We start from the raw sequence: 19,288 nt of genomic DNA on the forward strand, positions 1-19,288 counted from the left end.
ATATATATATATATAATAGTAAAAGGATGAATTAATTGAGGCCGTTAGATTAGATTGTAAGGCTGAGATCGAATCTAAAGAAGCACAATCCATGTGCTCGCCTACGTGGCATACACGGATTGGCCGGTTTAATAAGACTTGGGTTGCCAAATTTGCTCAAATTAAATTCATTTAAATTATAACTACTTTCTTTATTAAATAGCCATAAGTGATAATTATTTTGCAAGATTAGCTTATTTGATAAAATTAATCACTCTTAAAATTAAATTAACATAAATTAGTAAATCATCAATTAACTAAGCTTTCTAATTTTAATAAATGTACGTAAAATATCTATTGCGACAAAGGAATTATATTTGAACCAAAATAGATTCAATTCTTAAGAAGAACAACATTTATTTAAAAATGAGAAAGTAAGTAGTAATATAATATATTTAATTTTTATAAGAAATAACATTTAAGAAATAAATTTATCAAGTCAAATAAATAATTAAAATTTTTTGTATTCCTATGAAAAATTTCATAACATATATATTTTATTATTATTATTATAATTATTACTATAGTTAAATGTGGAGAGCCAAAATTGGGTGTCAACACAAACGATCCCCAAATTAGGTAAATCCAGATTTTACCAATTTTCATGTTTCTAGTCCATGGATTTTTTGTGATCCGAAATTCCCGAAACAAAATGGCCAAAATTTTTTATGGACGTCCGTTAAGACCTTAGCAATGGACCTAGTTCTTCCCAAGGGGTTAACAGACGCATTTTCAAGTTCAAGCGAGCCCCAAAGTAGGTAAACCAAGATTTTGCCGATTTTTGGGTGCATAGTTCATGAATTTTTTGTGATCCAAAATTCCCGAAACAAAATGGCCGAAAATTTTCATGGATGTCCGTTAAGACCTTACCAATGGACTAGTTCGTCCCGAGGGGCAAACAGACGCATTTTCAAGTTCAAACAATCCCCAAAGCAGGTAAACCCAGATTTTGCCGATTTTTATGTGCTATAGTCCATTGATTTTTTGTGATCCGGAATTCCCAAAAAAAATGGCCGAAATTTTTCATGGATGTCCGTAAAGACCTTAGCAATTGACTTAGCTCATCCCGAGGGGCAAACGAGCACATTTTTTCAAGTCCAAACGAGTCTCAAAGTAGGTAAACCCAGATTTTGCTGATTTTCGTGTGCTATAGTCTATGAAGTTTTTGTGATCTGGAATTCCCGAAACAAAATGGCCAAAAAATTTCATGGACGTCCGTTAAGACCTTAGCAATGGACCAGTTCATCCCGAGGGGAAAACAGGCGCATTTTCAAGTTCAAACGAGCCCCAATGCAGGTAAACCCAAATTTTGCTGATTTTTATGTATAGTCCATGGATTTTTTGTGATCCAAAATTCCCGAAACAAAATGGCCAAAATTTTTCATGGACATCCATTAAGACCTTAGCAATGGACCCAGTTCGTCCCGAGGGTCAAACGAGCGCATTTTCAAGTTCAAACGAGCCCCAAAGTAGGTAAACCCAGTTTTTCCCAATTTTCGTGTATTATTGTCCATGGATTTTTTGTGATCCGGAATTTCCAAAACAAAATTGTAACACCCCAGAAACTAGTAGGCTAAACTAGAGCTTGACGTTAGGGTTAGAGTCTTGAATGTACCTCACTGCACTTTAAAATAAATGTTTTCGTGTTAAAATGTCGAGGTTCAAACCCCAAGGACCAACCATGGGTCCTTGAGGAGGACCTTAAGGAGGCTGACTGGGCAGTGACCCACGATGGGGACTCACCCCCCGTGGGTCCACCCACGCTCGTGGGTGGAGGGGTAGTAGGTCAGGCCCTGAAAACCAAGCCACAGAACCCAACCCATGCTTCACCAGCACGGACCGTGGGTCCAACCACGGTCCGTCTGTGAGGGGTCGTGGGTGGCCATCGGTAGACGATTTTGGGGAATTAGTTAGGGGCACTTTGGGATTTTTCGGTTTTAATTAATACTAAGTGACGTCGTTTTACTCTAAATTAGACTAACTATATAAGTATTTTAGACCCCTAAATTAAGTCATCTTCCTTATTATTTCCAAATTCCAAAACAAAACCAACTCTTCGCCAAAAATTCTAAAGTGTGGATATTGATTGATGCAAGTAAAATATATGAGAATTATGTGTGTAGTAATTGAACTATTTGAATTATGATTATATACATGTCTAATGTAGTAATTCTAGATGTGTTGATGAAATATGATCTATGGTTCATGAAAGGCAAAGTATGAGAATTATGCATGATTATGAGATTTATGTATATGCTTTATGAACACTTTGATAGTAAAGTGATTATGACTATGATCTTGTTGTGTGTTGTCGAAAGGTTATTCTCATTCACACACCTATGTATGAATATGATATGATGTGAAATGTTTTCTCACAATATGATGGTTCTAAGGTTGAAAGGCTATTCTCACCTATTGAATCTAGGAACTATCTTATGAATTATGTTGGTTTGAGTGTCAAGACATTCTTCCATGAGTATGAACTTAAGTCAAGACTTAATATGAACTCTGTGGGAATTAATGCTTAGCACCGAGTGAATATTGCTATGAGATGAAAGCCCTCACGATAGTAGAGGCCGAGTTTCTAGGAGCAATCTCTTGGGATGGAAGCCCTCACCATAGTAGAGGTCGGGTTTCTAGTAGCAATCCCCTTATCCCATAAACTATGTGCCTTCATAGGTCTTTAGGTAGTGGATCCACCTAAGCTAAGAATATGGTTCTACCTTAGGCAAGTAGGCGACCCCTTTTCGATGTGGGGTAGACACCGAATTCCATGTTAAGTTCACATGGTCTATGTCGGTTAAGGCTTATCCCCACTATGATAGTATGAACAAGAATATGAATTATGAACTATGGCTACTCAAGAAGATTTACTTAGCATGGGTGGGATTATGAGATCTTATTCATGCATTGCACAAGTAAGCTTTGAGTGTACTTATGGTATGTCTCTCCAATGATATGATGATCTATGTAATGAACATGCTTATGACTTATGTTTCTCCATTATCTTCAAAATGATGTTTTAACTTAGTAAATTGCATGCATTCAATTAAAATGTCCCTTTTGGCATATTTTCAAGGTTTTTATGCATGTCTATCATACTTAGTGCATTTCTGTACTAACCCATATTTTTCCTATATTTTTCCCAAGTGTAGGGTCCGGTTTTTAAGATGGTCATCATTTGGTTCAAGCTTGGATTTGACTATTCTCCTATTGAAAATCTTATAACGTTTATGCATAAAATTCATGATTATATTGACTAAATTTATCAAAAGTTCATAGAAGAAAATAATTTCTCCATCTTTGTCTTCTCTATTCTCGTCGGAGTACTACCTACAACCACCACAATGTCATTTTTATGTCTCAAATCATCAATAGCATATTTGATTAATCATTACACACAAAGAATACTAATGAAATGCTTGATTTACATACTAGTTATCAACATTTTAAAAGAATTTTACAGATCTAAATTTTTTATTTGTTCCACCAGCAACAATGATGTTGCCTATCGCCTATCACCGCCGCCAACATATCTTAACTTCATAATTAACTTATTGACTCTTATTTTCTCTTCAAATTCTTATTTTTTCCTTCAATTTATGAACAATGGAGAAGAAGAAGAAATAGATTTTAAAAGAGAAATGTATGGTGAGATGGAGGAAGATGCCCAAATCTTTGTTCTTTTGCAAAAGTTTAAGAAAATATCAAGAGATAAATGTTTTTAAAAATTAAAATAAATATTATTTATGTATGAAAACGCGTGTACAACACTTTTTTTTACACACAATTGAGTTTGTCTTCGGAAGGGGGTATTAATATCACTTTGAACAAAATTAGGTGTGTAATAGGTCGTCACAATAGTTTGAGCATCTAACTGACTTTTCGGCACCAGTTTAGGAGGTAATTTATGTCTTTTCTCAACTAAAAATAATTTTTAGCATGATACCTCTCAAACCAAAGAGATATTAGAGAGAAGTATAAAAAACACCCCTACATTTTGCGCGAATTATTAATTTCATCTCTAAACTATTGACAGTCTTAAAAACAATCATCTACTTGACTAATTGAACTTAAATACACCCCTAATCTTACCACATGAGTGAAACACATCTCTAAATTCTCGTCATGTTAGGGGTGTTTCAAACTTCTCTCAACTTTTTATTAAGAGTTTCACGATCTTATAAGAGTTTGAGATGACTTGCTATGTCATGTGGCAAATCGAGGGTGTATTTTCAGTTCAATTAGTAAAGTAAAAGAGTGTGTTTTAAGATTGTCAATAGTTTGGGGATGAATACGCCGAGTTCATAAGTGTTTTCAATACTTTTCTGGAGATATTAATAAGCAAATTAATTAGTTAATGAGTAACAATACAATTAGTTAAATATAAATATTATCAATAAATATAAATATTAACTTGATATATATATATATATTCTTTGCGTTTATGTTTCTCTTATTATTTACTTATTTTTAGAATTATACTTTTAATTTTTTTTATTTGGCCCACAAACCGGTCTAATCTAAATTGCTCACACTGTACAAGAAATCGAGCTTATCTGGGCGGGGCTAAAAAGCCCTAATCTTAAATGAACTAAAAAAATCTTAGCTCAACTGTATCAAAATCACAGGTTAGGATGAGCCAACCCAACATGCTAAGTCCATATTTATGACAATTACGTTTATGGAGCACTAATAACTAATTATTCTTTCCAACTCAAATTATGTATTTCTCTAGAACATGCCTCTTAAGAAAATATTAATTAAAAGAGATTTTAAGTATTTTAAATCAATCCACAAATTTTCTGGCTATATAGTACAGTAATAACTAATCCCCAATTTTTTAGGCGCCTAATAATTTGGAACTTTCACAAATCACATTTTCATTTTCCGCTAAAAGTCACTTAAAAAGCACAATCCGCGTCAATACACAATAAAGCATTCTCAACCGTTGATCTCTTTCTAATCAACGATTCACTTTTAATATCGTCCTCCCACGCGGACCGATACTCATATCCGTCGATCTTCAATCCAAAGCCCCCAAAACCAACGATCACGATTTAACACAAACGCCGATCCACAAAATCAGCAGCTATAAATACCGAAAACTGATCATCTTCTTTAAATTCACAGCATATCATCTCTTTCAATCTTCCAAATTCAATTTCAAAACCCTGAAAAATGTCGGGCCGTGGTAAGGGAGGTAAGGGATTAGGCAAAGGAGGAGCTAAGAGGCACAGGAAGGTGTTAAGAGATAACATTCAGGGTATTACCAAGCCAGCTATTCGTAGGCTTGCTCGTAGAGGTGGTGTGAAGCGTATTTCTGGATTGATTTATGAGGAAACTCGTGGAGTTCTGAAGATCTTTCTTGAAAATGTGATTCGTGATGCTGTTACATACACTGAGCATGCTAGGAGAAAGACTGTGACGGCTATGGATGTTGTTTATGCTCTTAAGAGGCAGGGAAGGACCCTTTACGGATTTGGAGGTTAGGGTGTTGGTTAGTGGTTGTAGATTTGGTTTTTTAGTGAAGTTGGGTTACGTTTTTTTGTTTGTTTGTATGATCTCGATATTGTAATTCCTTGTTACACAAACAATTAATGGAAGGGGATCGTATTTCGAGTAATAATTGCATTTGTTCTCTTCTTGATTTATATTACACTTTTATGTTTATCTCAATAATTGTTGGGTGCCCTCATTTTTTCAGGTTTGGTTTGTTCTTAAATATGTGTTGCTTTTCAAACAATCTCAATTTAGTTGATGATTGAATCTATTCAGCAAAGTATATGTTGCTATTAAAAACTTATGCTTTTTCCTTCTTTGATTTTGTTTCAGCTCTGATTGTGTTGTTTGGGAATCTCTTTTCTGTGATTACAGTTTGCATCTTGTTTTGCTATGCAATATTTTCCTGAATAACTCATTTTTTGAGCAGAGGTATATCGTTCTGGTATAGTTCTGCTGCACATATTTGAGTTCTAGGAGGTAATTATCTCAAAGCTTGTGTTTTTCATTGCCTGTCTGTTTAGAAGTAAGTTTGGTTTGTACATTCCGTTGATTTTTATAATGACTACTGTATAAGTATTGTGTTGCTTTTGAAACCATCTAAATTCAATTGATGATTTGATCATTTCTTTTTGATTGAAAACATTTCAGGTAGTATGCATTGCTCTTGAAAGCTTTCAAGTTTAGTTGATAACAGAACCAGCTTATCTACAGCTCCGTTTCTTACTTTTCTGAAATTTTAGTTTTACTGCACATTCCTGATTTCTGAGAGGTGAATATATTTATGATTTCTGAGAGGTAAATATCTCAAGTTTGTTTTTTTCTTTGTCTGTCTGTTTATTGGTTTGAAACTTAAGATTTAATTTGTTGGTGTATTTCATATGAGAAGAAATTATTGCAATTTGCACCTCTTGTTTCAGTCTTTTTAGTTCCCAGTATTGTTATTTGTAATGAAATTGCGGTCAGATAATTGATTAAACTGTCATTAGTCTTGCAACTCGGATATTCACACTGTCTTTATTGTTCAGTTACTTGCTGTTTGCTTTGATGCATTCAAGGAATTTATTTTTGTTATCCCTAATGCCAGTTGATGTAGAGTTGTGCAACTTAGAGATCTTGTTGATAAGTGTATCTATAACAGGCTCAGCTAACCTCATTTTTTGAGCCGAAGGTCTATCCGAAATAGTTTCTCTACCTCCTAGTGTATGTTGTTGTATAGTGCTGCTGCACATGTTTGAGTTCTTAAAGGTAAATATCTCAAGCTTTTGTTTTTCCTTGCCTGTCTTCTTATTGATTAAAACTTATTATAAGATTAGATTTATTGGTTTATTTCATATGAAATAAAGAAATAATTGTAAATTGCACCTTTTGATTTGTCCTTTTTTGTTCCCAACATTATGCATAAATATAAGTGCAGTCAAATAATTGCTTAAACTCTCGCTAGTCTTGCAGCTTGGGATATTCACACTATGTTTTTGTTCAGTTACTTGCTACTCTCCTTTGATTTATTCGAGGTAATTTATCGTTGTTACCCTTAATGTCAGTTGATGTAATTGTGCAAGTTAGAGTTCTTGTTCAGTTTTTCTGTTGATTAAACTTTAATTTGATCTAGTTGAAATTCAGTTTACTTTAGCTGAACATCTGAGTGATTGTGCAAAACATCTTTTTCTCTCTCATTGACATACTTTTTTCTCGTGGAATGCTACAAAGTTCTTCTATCTACAGTTGTAGCTGTATTATTCTGTGTTTTGAATTGGAAATTATATGGCCTTGGAATTTTACTTGGATTTGTTGTTTTTGAAATTTAATCCAAGTTTTCCTTGTGAACAACTTTCCTGTTAGGATGCTCTTTTGAGGATTTTAGACTTGAGTTTAACTCGGTGGTTCTCCTAAAGAGTTCTGGTTGAACTGGTATGACTGGTACACCAGCTGGAGCTCAACTATTAGTGGTTGCTCTAATCCTGCAGCTTGATGTACACAGTAAAGCTTTTCCTTGTTGGTAAGTTGACAAACTCAACCCTGTAAACATGGAATATCGGAACTTTTAAAGTTTTATTTGAGCTCTATCTTGGTGATCAATTGTCTATGAGTAGTTTCAACACCACTTTCTGTTTCTACTTGGATATCAAGCTTGTTAATTTACTCTTTGGCTCTGGTTGATCTAGTTTCGGTATGGTTTTGCACTTGTCTCATGACAGACAATTTGATTAAGTGAGGACAGAAATCTGTAAAGATTTCACCACACAAGCTGATTAGAGTTTTGTGTTCTATTAATGTGTAGAAATAATATATGCTGACAGAATCATAAAAATTCTAATGTCTTTTGCAATTCATGATTGTAGCCAATTTGTATCATGTTTACTTATAGGACATTGAGTCATTTCTGTCCCTTTGGTATTTGCTTATCTCCTACCAAGCTTGCTTCATTATGATTCTATTGAATTATCCTGTTATGTGGCCGAGAAGCTTTAATAATTATTATAACTTGTTCATTGATACATGATTAATAAGCTATGATCTTAAAAAGAGGTGTTTGAGGAGAAGTCGGAATGATGCACAAGGCTTTTTCTATTTTTCAGTTTGGATGGGCAAGGGTTTCCTTCCCACTGAAACATGGAAGATTATTTTCCTAATACCTAGTCATGATGCATGTGCCTCAACAATTATTTCTGACGCAAGGCATTGTTGGGTCGGATCGATGCTGCATTTGCCTTTTAAAATTATTCAACCTCTTGACCATTCTCCCATAGCACAATCCTCTTATTGGGATAATATTGTACAACTTCAATGTGTTATTGCAAGGATGACAGGAGGTTCATTAAATCTTGAGAAACTTGGACTAGAGGGATTAGAGTTGCAAGAAGATATCTTCTTTGGACTTCAATGCACTTAGCATAGTAAGGTTTGCTCAACTTGAACAACAGGTAGGATTCCATTATAGTGTCCTTGCTTGTTTTTTTTTTTGATAAAAGTGTGTCCTTGCTTGTTGTGAGTGCAAACGTGTAGATAGGGCTATGAATGTCCCTAGTTGGTGGATAATGGTATTGAAATTCTTTATTTCTCTTTGTTTCCTTGTGATTTCAAGTCATGTTATCTTTAATCATTTTACTGTGCATTCAGATTCAGACGATTAAATCTTAATGAAAACAAATGAGGCCTAAATGACATGTCTTTTACCTAATGTTGTTGAGAGTCCAAAATTCCTCAATATTGAATTTAGTTTCAATAAACAATCATGTTGATTCTAGATCCTCACTCGCTCTTCTAATATAGCAAAATATATAATCCAATAAATATTGAATTTGGAATGTATTAATGAAATTTATTTTCCTTAGAGAAGTCATATTTCTAATTTTAAAATAATTTAGTAGATATTTTCATAAACAACTCAAATATCGTGTAACATTCACAAACCCCCCTTGAAAGCTGTCTATATAAACCACTCTCCCTTTTCTTTTTTTGCTCACTCATTCTTTTCTTCATAGAAAAAGTTACTTTTGTTTTTCAGATAACGCAGAGGATAAATAACAGGTGGCAGTTTCATCAAGAAAATCCCCTTGAGAGACGTCTATATCAACCGCTCTCCCTCGTCTTTTTTAGCTCACTTGTTCTTCTCATCATATAAAAAATTTCTTCTATTTTTTTCAAATGACGCAGGAGGAAAACTATTAAGGCGATGGTTCCATCAGGTGAGATGCATTTTAGGGGATGTGAGGAAGATCCCATGGGGGAGGTACACAACTGAGATAAGAGAGATCCTGGCTTACGCTTGGAGCTTTTGATATACCCAAAGAAGTTGCTAGGGCTTACAATTGGCGGCGAGGAGGTACCGTGGTCACATTCCTCGAGATAACCTCCAAAACACCAGAGATTTCTTGAGAAGCTTATTTGCAAACAACAAACAACAAAAGAAGAGAGCTCCAACATTCTTATGGATATTCAGAGGATTAAAATGATGATTCAGTGCAACCAAACATCAACTCACATTTTCGTGTTGATCTATGAATAGAATCTATACATCGCTATCAAGGTATACATCTCAATCGGAAAAGAACCAAGGATCTATACATCTCGATCGGAAAATAATTGAGGGTCTATACATCTTGATCTGAAAAGAATCAAGGATCTATACATCTCGATCAAAAGAGAATTAAGATCGGAAAGAATCAAGAGAAAAAGAAAGAATCAAAATTGATCCATAGATTTCTTGAAATAAACGAAGCCGGTTCTCTCTTATTGTTTTTTTTCCTTTTATATTTTTTTAATTTCAAAGGAAATTAAGAGGAAAGGGACTGACGAAATGTCGTACATTCAATATCGATGATGATTTCACATGCTCTTTGACAGTGCAAGGGTGATCTCAAGATTGAGAGGCACAATACTGCAACCGTTGTTAGCGCCACCGCAGCTTTGTTCGAAAGATGACTTGAAAGCATTGGTCTGAATTGGGAGCATATGATTGGAATTATCATTATTATCATCACCGGCATTCTAACGACTAGACTTCTCGTGAAAATCTCTGAGGTTATCCTGCGGAAATTTAGTTACAGCTTTGTGGCTGTGATATCTCCTCGCCGCTGTATCGTAAGCCCTAGCAGCTTTTTCTGATGCATCAAAAGTATTGAGCCAGACACTTCTCCTCTGGACGGGATCTTTGATATCAGCTTTGTACCTCCTCCGTGGCATCTTCCTCATATCTCCTTATAACGCATCTCACCTGAGGGCATTGTCGTCTGTCAATGGCAATTCAGTAAGTTTGTGGTGCCTTTCAAACCATCTAAATTCAAGTGATATTTGAATCAATTCTTTGTGAATGACAGTTTAGCAAGTATGCATTGACCAGGTAATCTCTTTGTACTCTTTAATGTCTCTTATCTTATTTTCCAACTGCAAATCAGTTTCAAAGTATGTGTTGTTATAAAAAACATCTAAATTGATAACAGAGCCCCCGACTTTGCTAGAACCATTGAATTTCCTGGTCTACCGACTGAATGTCAACGGAAACATGTGGAGCAGCAGGGTAATTTTGGAAACCAGGAGGAGCAGCAGGGTAATTCAGGAAACCAGGAGGAACATCAGGGTAATTCGGGAAACCAGGAAGAGCAGCAGGGTAATTCGGGAAACCAGGAGGAAAATCAGGGTAAGTCCTGATGATGCTCCTGGTTTTCAAACTTACCCTGATTTTCCTCCTGGTTTCCCAAATTACCCTACTGTTCCTCCTGGTTTCCCGAATTACCCTGCCGCTCTTCCTGGTTTCCCGAATTACCCTGATGTTCCTCCTGGTTTCCCGAATTACCCTGTTGCTCCTCTTGGTTTCCAAAATTACCCTGCGGCTCAACATGTTTCAGTTGACATTCAGTCGGTAGACCAGGATAAGGTTGAGAAGTTGATGCTTTTTTTTCCTCTGATTTTACTAGAGCCATTGAAAATCTTTACAGCTCTGTTTGTATTATGTGGAAATCTCTTTTCTGTTATTACAGTTCTGCTCCATGTTTCTTGGTTTGCTGCAATTTTTTCATGAATAACTTCACTTTTTGAGCTGAGGGTATGTTGGTGTTGTTGTTGTATAGTTCTGCTGCACATGTTTGAGTTCTTGGATGTAAATATCTCAAGCTTGTGTTTTTCTTTGCCCTTCTGCTTAGGGTAAGTTCGGTTTGTTCTTCAAAGCTTATGCATTCTGTTGATGTTTATAATTTATAAACCTATTGACAATGAATTTCTACTCAATAAGTATGTGTTTCTTTTCAAACCATCTAAATTCAATTGGTTGAAACGACAAGAAGAGTGCTTAGTGAAGAGACAACACCGAAGGGAGGAAATTCTCGCGAATAAGGAAGCATGTAGACTCCGAAAGGAAGCTCCCGAGAGGGAAATAGAAGAGAAGAACCAACACCATCATCCCAAGCCGATGGCTTCTCTCGAGATAGTTATGAAGAAGGAAAATGCTGTGTATCGATGTAGTTCTAAGTTTTCGATGTCCCTCAAAAGTCTGACAAGAATTTGTACTGATATGAAAAATCTCCCCCCAAGCCGTGCATACGACTTCCATCTAATACGGCTTTCCACATAATTCTCTTTGATTTCGCTAGAGCCATTGGCTTTCTCTACAGCTCTGTTTCTTATATGTGGGGATCTATTTTCTGTTATTATAGTTTCGCTGCACATTTCTGATTTTTGAGAGGTAAATATCTCAAGCTTGTTATTTTCTTTGCCTGTTTACGTATTGGTTTAAAACTTAGGGTTAAATTTGTTGGTGCATTTCGTATGAGAAGAAATAAATGCAATTTGCATCTCTTGTTTCAGCCTTTTTAGTTCCCAGTGTTGTTATGTATAGTTATAATTACAGTCAAATAATTGATTAGACAGCCATTAGTCTCGCTACTTGGGATATTCACACAAGTCTTTATTGTTCAGTAACTTGCTGCTCTGCTTTGATGGGTTCAAGGAATTTATTTTCGTTAACCTTAATGCCAGTTGATGTATTTGTGCAAGTTAGAGATCTTGTTGATCAGTGTATCGATAAAAGGCTCAGCTAACCTCAGTTTTTGAGCTTAGGGTCTATCAGAAATTGTTTCTCTACCCCGAAGGTAGGGGCAAGTGTATGTTGTTGTACACTTCTGCTGCACATGTTTGAGTTCTTAAAGGTAAATATCTCAAGCTTCTGTTTTCCTTGCATGTCTTCTTATTGGTTAAAACTTAAGATAAGAGTAAATTTATTGGTGTATTTCATATGAGAAGAAATAATTGCAATTTGCACGTCTTGATTTGGCCTTTTTAGTTCCCAGCATTATGCATAACTATAATTGTAGTCAAATAATTGTTTAAACTCTCACTAGTCTTGCAGCTCGGGATATTCACACTATGTTTTTGTTGTTCTGTTACTTGCTGCTCTTCTTTGATTTATTCAAGGAATTTATTGTTGTTACCCTTCATGTCAGTTGATGTAGTTGCACAAGTTAGAGATCTTGTTCAGTTGTTTTGTTGGTTAAACTTCAATTTGATCTTGTTGAAATTCAGTTTACTTCAGCTGAACTTCTGCAGTGATTGTTCAAACATCTTTTTCTCTCATAATGAGATATTTGCATTAGTATCAGCCGCCACCACCACCACCACCTCTACCACTAGCATCAGCCACTACCACCATTGTGGTCAATAACCTCTATCATCATAACTAGCACCACCGCCAACTACCACAAGCACGTTATCAACCTCCACACATTCTTCAATCACCACCATCAACACCACCAATTATTAACATCAACCAACTTCACCGTTGCAACCATCAAACACCACTACCAATTACCACCATTATGACAGTCACTACAACACCAACTACCTCTACCGTCATAACTATCACCACCATCATTACTAGCCATTAACAATAACTATTATCATCACCACCACCACTAAAAACTATCTTCACCATCACTAGCAAGCATAACTATTTTAAAAAAAAATAAATCAAATTATGATTTTTTTTTAATATTTATTAAATTTTTATTTGAATTGTATTTTTATTTTTATGTACATATAAATAAATTATGTGCACTTAGATGTTGAAAAACAAAGTCTTAATCATTCAGTGTTCAAATTTTCAAATAACATCTTAATTATTCAGATTTGCATACATATTCAGATCTGATAACAAATGAGGTGTAAATGAACATCTTTTGCCTAATGTTGTTGAGAGTCCAAAATGCCCTCAATATTGGGGTTTTAATTTCATAAAACAATCATGTTGATTCTATATCCTCACTCACTCTTCTAATATAGTAGAATATATAATCCAACAAATATCTTCTCTTTCAATCTTCCAAATTCAATTTCAAAACCCTAAAAATTATTGAAAAATGTCAGGCTGTGGTAAGGGAGGCAAGGGATTAGGCAAAGGAGGAGCCAAGAGGCAAAGGAAGGTTCTAAGAGATAACATCCAGCGTATTACCTAGCCAGGTATTTGTAGGCTTGCTCGTAGAGGTGGTGTGAAGCGTATTTCTGGATTGATTTATGAGGAAACTCGTGGAGTGCTTAAGATCTTTCTTGAAAATGTGATTTGTGATGCTGTTACATACACAGAGCATGCTAGGAGAAAGACTCTGATGGCTATGGATATTTTCTATCCTCTTAAGAGGCAGGGAAGGACCCTTTACGGATTGGAGGTTAGGGTGTTGGCTAGTGGTTGTAGATTTGGTGTTTTAGTTAAGTTGGGGTTACTTTTTGATTCTGTTTGTATGGTCTCGATATTGTAATTCCTTGTAACACAATTAATGGAAGGAGATCATGTTCTAGTAATTGCAATTGTTCTCTTCTTGATTTATATTGCACCTACTATGTTTTGGGTGCCTCATTTTTGCAAGTTTTGCTTGTTGTTAAATGTGTTGCTTTTCAAACTATTGATGGTTGAATCAATTCTCTATGAATTAAAAGTCAAGCTGGTAGCAGAACCAGCTCCTTGTGGTTGAAAAGTTAATGATTTTTTCTTCTCTTTGATTTTGCTAGAGCCGTTGGATTTTTATTTGCAGCTCTGTTTGTATCGAGGATCTCTTTTCTGTTATTACAGTTCTGCTGCGCGTTTCTTGTTTTGCTGCAATCTTTTTCTTGAATATCTACACTTTTTGACCTGAGGGTATGTTGTTGTTATATTGTTCTGCTGCACATGTTTAAAGTTCTTGGAGGTAAATATCTCAAGCTTGTCGTTTTTACTTTGCCTGTCTGCTTAAAGGTGATTTTGGTTTGTCCTTCTAAGCTCATACATACTGTTGATGTTTATGCACTTATTGTTGTTATGTTACTTGCTGCTCTTTTTTGATTCATTTAAGGGATTTATTATAATTACCCTTCATGTCAGTTGATGTAGTTGCGCAAGTTAGAGATCTTGTTCAGTTGTTTTGTTGGTTAAACTTCAATTTGATCTTGTTGAAATTTAGTCTACCTCAGTAGAACTTCAGCTGAACTTCTGCAGTGAATGTTCAAAACATCCTTTTCTCTCATATTGACATATTTTGTTCTTGTGGAAATGCTACAAAGTTCTTCTATCTACAGTTGTAGCTGTATTATTTGAGTTTTGATTTGGAAATTATATAGACCTGGACTTTTTACTTGGATTTGTTGTTTCTGAAATTTAACCCAAGTTTCCTTGTAAACAGTGTTCTTGTTAGGGTGCGCTTTTGAGGATTTTAGACTTGAGTTTAGCTTGCTGATTCTCCTAAAGAGTTCTGGTGGAACTGGTATGACTGGTACACCAGCTGGAGCTCGGCTATTTATGGTTGCTCTAATCCTGCAGCATGACATATGAGTAAATGTTTTCCTTGTTGGTAAGTATACAAACTCAACCCTACCCTGTAAACATGTAAAGTAGGAATTTTGTGGTTTTTGTTGCTCTATCTTGGTGATTTCAACTTTGTGATCACAATCTGCAATTTATATGTGTATACTGAAAGAGTAACAGAAGAAATAAAAGAGGAGAGGTTACCCTTGCTGGTGTATAATGGTATTGAAATTCTTTATTTAACACTTCCAAATTCTTTGGGTTAGCTGAATATCGAACTGAATACTTTCTGAGATGGAGGCGAGCCGTAGAAGTTTCTCCACAATTAGCCCATACAATCATAACTCACTCTATCCTGTCCGTCTAAAAGTTGAAATTAACTTATGAGGAATCGTGTAAAAATATTTTTTAAATGATATATTTTTTCTTGATCTGTTTTATATAAACATAATATAGAATTTATTTTTATTTAATACTTGTTATGACACCCCTAATATTGATGTGTGCTTGACATCAAAGGTATATTGCTCACGTCGGACTTACATTACTTTCTCTTGAATTTCTGGTTATTTGTTTTGGTCACGGTGATATCATTCATTAGTGAACACTAAAAAAGATACTCCCTCTATTTTAATTTTTTCCTCTTGGTTTTTAAATATGAGGTTCAAACTAATTAATATTCGATAGGAATCCAGATATACAATTTTCAATTTTTTTTTTTAAAAAATTGCATAGTGAGAAACTAAATAAAAATTATTACAAATCATAATAATTTTTGTTACCCTTAATGCTAGTTGATGTAGTTGTGCAAGTTAGAGGTCTTGTTTAGTTGTTTTGTTGGTTAAAGTTCAATTTGATCTTACTGAAATTCAAATGAACTTCTGTTGTGATTGTTCAAATCACCTTTTCCTCTCATATGACATATTTTGTTCGGTGGAATGCTACAAAGTTCTGTCTGTTAGCTGTTGTACCCGTATTATTCGTGTTTTTATTTGGAAATTATGTAACCATAGACTTTTATGGTTTGATATTTCAGATGATCACTCAACTCAGCCCTGTAAATAGGAACTTTTATGGTTTTAGTTGCTCCATCTTAGTGATTTTAAGCTTTGTGATCACTATATGTAATTGTATATGAGTAGTTTCAACACCACTTCGTGTTTCGACAAATACAAACTCTCATTAAATTCTTTTAATAATGGATTATCAAATGATGGTTGTGAACGATGTAACAAATGTTAGAGCAAACACTGGAACTTGAATACTTGATAAAGAGAGGAAAAATAAATCAGAACATTGTGGGGAAAGGTGGAAAAGAGAGGCAAGATTGTGCGTTGATTGTTCAGTTTGAGGCTAAACAACAAGATGGTGCGGTGTCTGTTTAGTTTGTGGCTAAACGACACTTCTTTTACCTAATGATGTTGAGAGTCCAAAATGCCCTCAATAATGAGTTTTAATTTCATAAAGGAACCATGTTAATTCTAGATCCTAACTCACTCTTCTAATACAGTAGAATATATAATCCGACAAATATTGAATTTGGAATGTATTAATGGTTTTTTTTTTTAATAAAACCATTTTCGGTCCACATCTGGACCTATTTTATTAACTAAAAAGCAAAGGAAACTAGTTCCTTACAATTCAGGCCCAAATGGTCCATTCCCAAAAACAATACAAGGAATCAAAGGTTTCCTAATCTAGGCATTGTTCAAAGAAGTGTTCTAGACTCTTCTCAAGCTCGCTATCACGAGAAGTTGGAGCGCCGCTTGGATTTCCAGCTCCATCCATGGTTGTGGACACCATCTCTCCATGGTAAGTTTCTACTCTTTATTTTCCTTAGAGAAGTTATTTTTCTAATTTTAAATGGATTTAGTAGATGTTTTCCTAAACAACTCAAATATCACGTGACATTCACAAACCCCCCTTGAAAGGCGTCTATATAAACCACTCTCCCTTTTCCTTTTTTGCTCATTCATTCTTCTCTTCATAGTTCATAGAAAGGGTTCTTCCCTTTATCAGATACCGCAGAGGAAAAACAACAGGCGGCGATTCCATCAAGAAAATCCCCTTGAAAGACATCTATATTAACTACTCTCTCTTCTTTTTTAGCACTCATTCTTCTCATCATATAGAGGAAAACCAACAAGGCGACGGTTCCATCAGGTGAGATGCATTTTAGGGGGTGCGAGGAAGATGCCATGGGGAGGTATACAACTGAGATCAGAGATCCCGCCCAGAGGAGAAGTGTTTGGCTTGAAACTATTGATAACCTGAAGAAGCTGCTAGGGCTTACGATCGGCGGTGAGGAGGTAGGTGGCCACATCATGAGGTAACTAATTTTCCTCAAGATAACATCCAAAAACCAGAGATTTTTTCGAGAAGCTTATTGCAAAAAACAACAACAAAAGAAGAAATTAAAAAAAGAGCTCTAACATTTTTATGGATATTCAGAGCAACAAAATGATGATTCATCACGCAAAGAAACACGTCTCACATTTTTGTGTTGATCTATGAATAGAATCTATACATCGCTATGAAAAAAGAATCGAGGATCTAGACATCTCGATTGGAAAAGAATCAAGGATCTATACATCTCGATTGGAAAAGAATTGACGGTCTATACATCTCAATATGAAAAGAATCAAGGATCTATACATCTCGATCTAGAAAGAATCAAGATCGGAAAGAATCAAGAGAAAAAGAAAGAATCAGAATCGATCCATAGATTTCTCGAAATAAACGAGGCCAGCTCTCTCTCTTTTTTTTTTTCCTTTTATATTTTTGAATTTGAAAGGAAATTAAAAGAAAATGGGACTTATGAAATGTCATACATTCAATATTCGATGACGGTTTCACATGCTCTTGGACAGTGCAAGGGTGATCTCAAGATTGAGAGGCACAGTACTGCAGTCGTTGTTAGCTCCACCACTGCCTCGTTCGAAAGATGACCTGAAAACATTGGTCTGAATTTGGAGCATAAGATTGGAATTATCATTATTATCATCATTGACATTCTTACAACTAGACTTCTCGAGAAAATCTCTGAGGTTATCTTGAGGAAATTTTGTTACAGCTTTGTGGCCGTGATACCTCCTCGCTGCTGTATCGTAAGCCCTAGCAGCTTTTTCTGATGCATCAGAAATCTTGAGCCAGACAGAGTGTCTCCTCTGGAAGGGATCTTTATTATCAGCTTTGTACCTACTCCGTGGCATCTTCCTCACACCTCCTTATAACGCATCTCACCTGAGGGAATCGTCGTCTCACAATGGCTATTTAGTAAGTATGTGGTGTCTTTCAAACCATCTAAATTTAAGTGATATTTGAATCAATTCTTTGTGAATGACAGTTTAACAAGTATGCACACCAGGTAATCTCTTTGTACTCTTTAATGTCTCTTATCTCTTTATCCAATCATGCAAATTAGTTTCAAAGCATGCATTGTTATTAAAAACTTCTAAATTGATAACAGAACCCATTACTTTGCTTGAGCCATTGAATTTCCTGGTCTACCAACTGAATGTCAACTGAATCAAGTGCAGCAGCAGGGTAATTCATGAAACCAGGAGGAGCAGCGGGGTAATTCGGGAAACCAGGATAATTCGGGAAATCAGGAGGAGCAGCAGGGTAATTCCAGAAACCAGGAGGAACAGTAGGGTAATTTGGGAAACCTGGAGGGACATCAGGGTAATTGAGAAAACCAGGAGGAGCATCAGGGTAATTCTCCACTTGTTTCAGTTGACATTCAGTTAGTAGACCAGGAAGACCAGGATAAGGTTGAGAAGTTAATCCTTCTTTTTCTCTCTGGTTTTGCTAGAGCCATTGAATTTCTTTACAGCTCTGTTTGTATTATGTGGAGATCTTTTTTTTTTTGAGAAGGTAACGATTTGTATTATAAACCAGTACTTATGTAGTACTGAAAGCCCCTTACAAAAACGTATGAAAATCTAGGAACAAAAACAGCAAGCCTAGCATATGATTCTAATACTTCTAGGATTGCTTCTGCATCTACAGGGGAACTCTTTGTACACCAAAAACATAATAACAGAATACAATCTGTTTTGATCATTTGTAGGGATCTGCTTCTATCCTCAAAGCTTCTAGCATTCCTTTCTCTCCAAATGGTCCACCAGATGCATGCTGGAATTGTCCTCCAATAACTTATGTTCTTTGCCTCAATTCCTGCTTCCTCCCAACTTGAGAGAGTGTCAACAATCTTGCTAGGCATTGTCCATTGAATGCCTCTGAGATTGATGAAAATCTTCCACAATTGATCAGTGATTTTGCAATGTAAGAACAAATGCCTAACTGTCTCTGCCTCCCCACATAAACAACAATGTGTCACCAGAATGTTGTTTCGTTTCCTCAGATTCTCATGTGTTAGTACTGCCTCCTTTGCTAGCAGCCAAGTGAAGCATGCCACTTGAGTGGAATTTTGGTTTTCCAGATTTGTCTCCAAGGCCAATTGAGGGTTAGAGGAGCCCT

The 19,288-nt window shown here is 35.6% G+C and overlaps 2 protein-coding genes, 1 long non-coding RNA gene and 1 pseudogene across 3 annotated transcripts; 3 read left to right on the forward strand and 1 right to left on the reverse strand.

Moving 5' to 3' along the window:
* The first annotated feature begins 5,165 nt into the window (after positions 1-5,165).
* LOC102597419 (histone H4) lies at positions 5,166-5,668 on the forward strand. Its single transcript, XM_006348950.2, has one exon. It carries the CDS (start codon positions 5,221-5,223, stop codon positions 5,530-5,532), a length of 312 nt encoding a protein of 103 aa, XP_006349012.1. The 5' UTR covers positions 5,166-5,220; the 3' UTR covers positions 5,533-5,668.
* Positions 5,669-5,872: 204 nt separating this feature from the next.
* Positions 5,873-9,570, forward strand: LOC107060904 (uncharacterized). The gene is made up of 2 exons (XR_001473603.1): positions 5,873-8,465; positions 9,050-9,570. It is a non-coding gene; the product is annotated as an uncharacterized lncRNA (long non-coding RNA).
* Positions 9,571-13,177: 3,607 nt separating this feature from the next.
* On the forward strand, positions 13,178-13,830 carry LOC102597743 (histone H4-like; annotated as a pseudogene).
* Positions 13,831-17,658: 3,828 nt separating this feature from the next.
* On the reverse strand, positions 17,659-18,018 carry LOC107060893 (ethylene-responsive transcription factor 10-like). The gene has a single exon (XM_015309424.1). It carries the CDS (start codon positions 18,016-18,018, stop codon positions 17,659-17,661), a length of 360 nt encoding a protein of 119 aa, XP_015164910.1.
* Between the last annotated feature and the right edge of the window lie 1,270 nt (positions 18,019-19,288).

This window comes from Solanum tuberosum, unplaced genomic scaffold (genome assembly GCF_000226075.1).
Source record: "Solanum tuberosum cultivar DM 1-3 516 R44 unplaced genomic scaffold, SolTub_3.0 scf00101, whole genome shotgun sequence".
NCBI classification, from domain to species: Eukaryota; Viridiplantae; Streptophyta; class Magnoliopsida; order Solanales; family Solanaceae; genus Solanum; species Solanum tuberosum.

Excerpts from the sequence above, each read along its gene's own strand:
- LOC102597419 (XM_006348950.2), top strand. The coding sequence starts at position 5,221 with ATGTCGGGCCGTGGTAAGGGAGGTAAGGGATTAGGCAAAGGAGGAGCT.
- LOC107060893 (XM_015309424.1), bottom strand. The coding sequence starts at position 18,018 with ATGCCACGGAGTAGGTACAAAGCTGATAATAAAGATCCCTTCCAGAGG.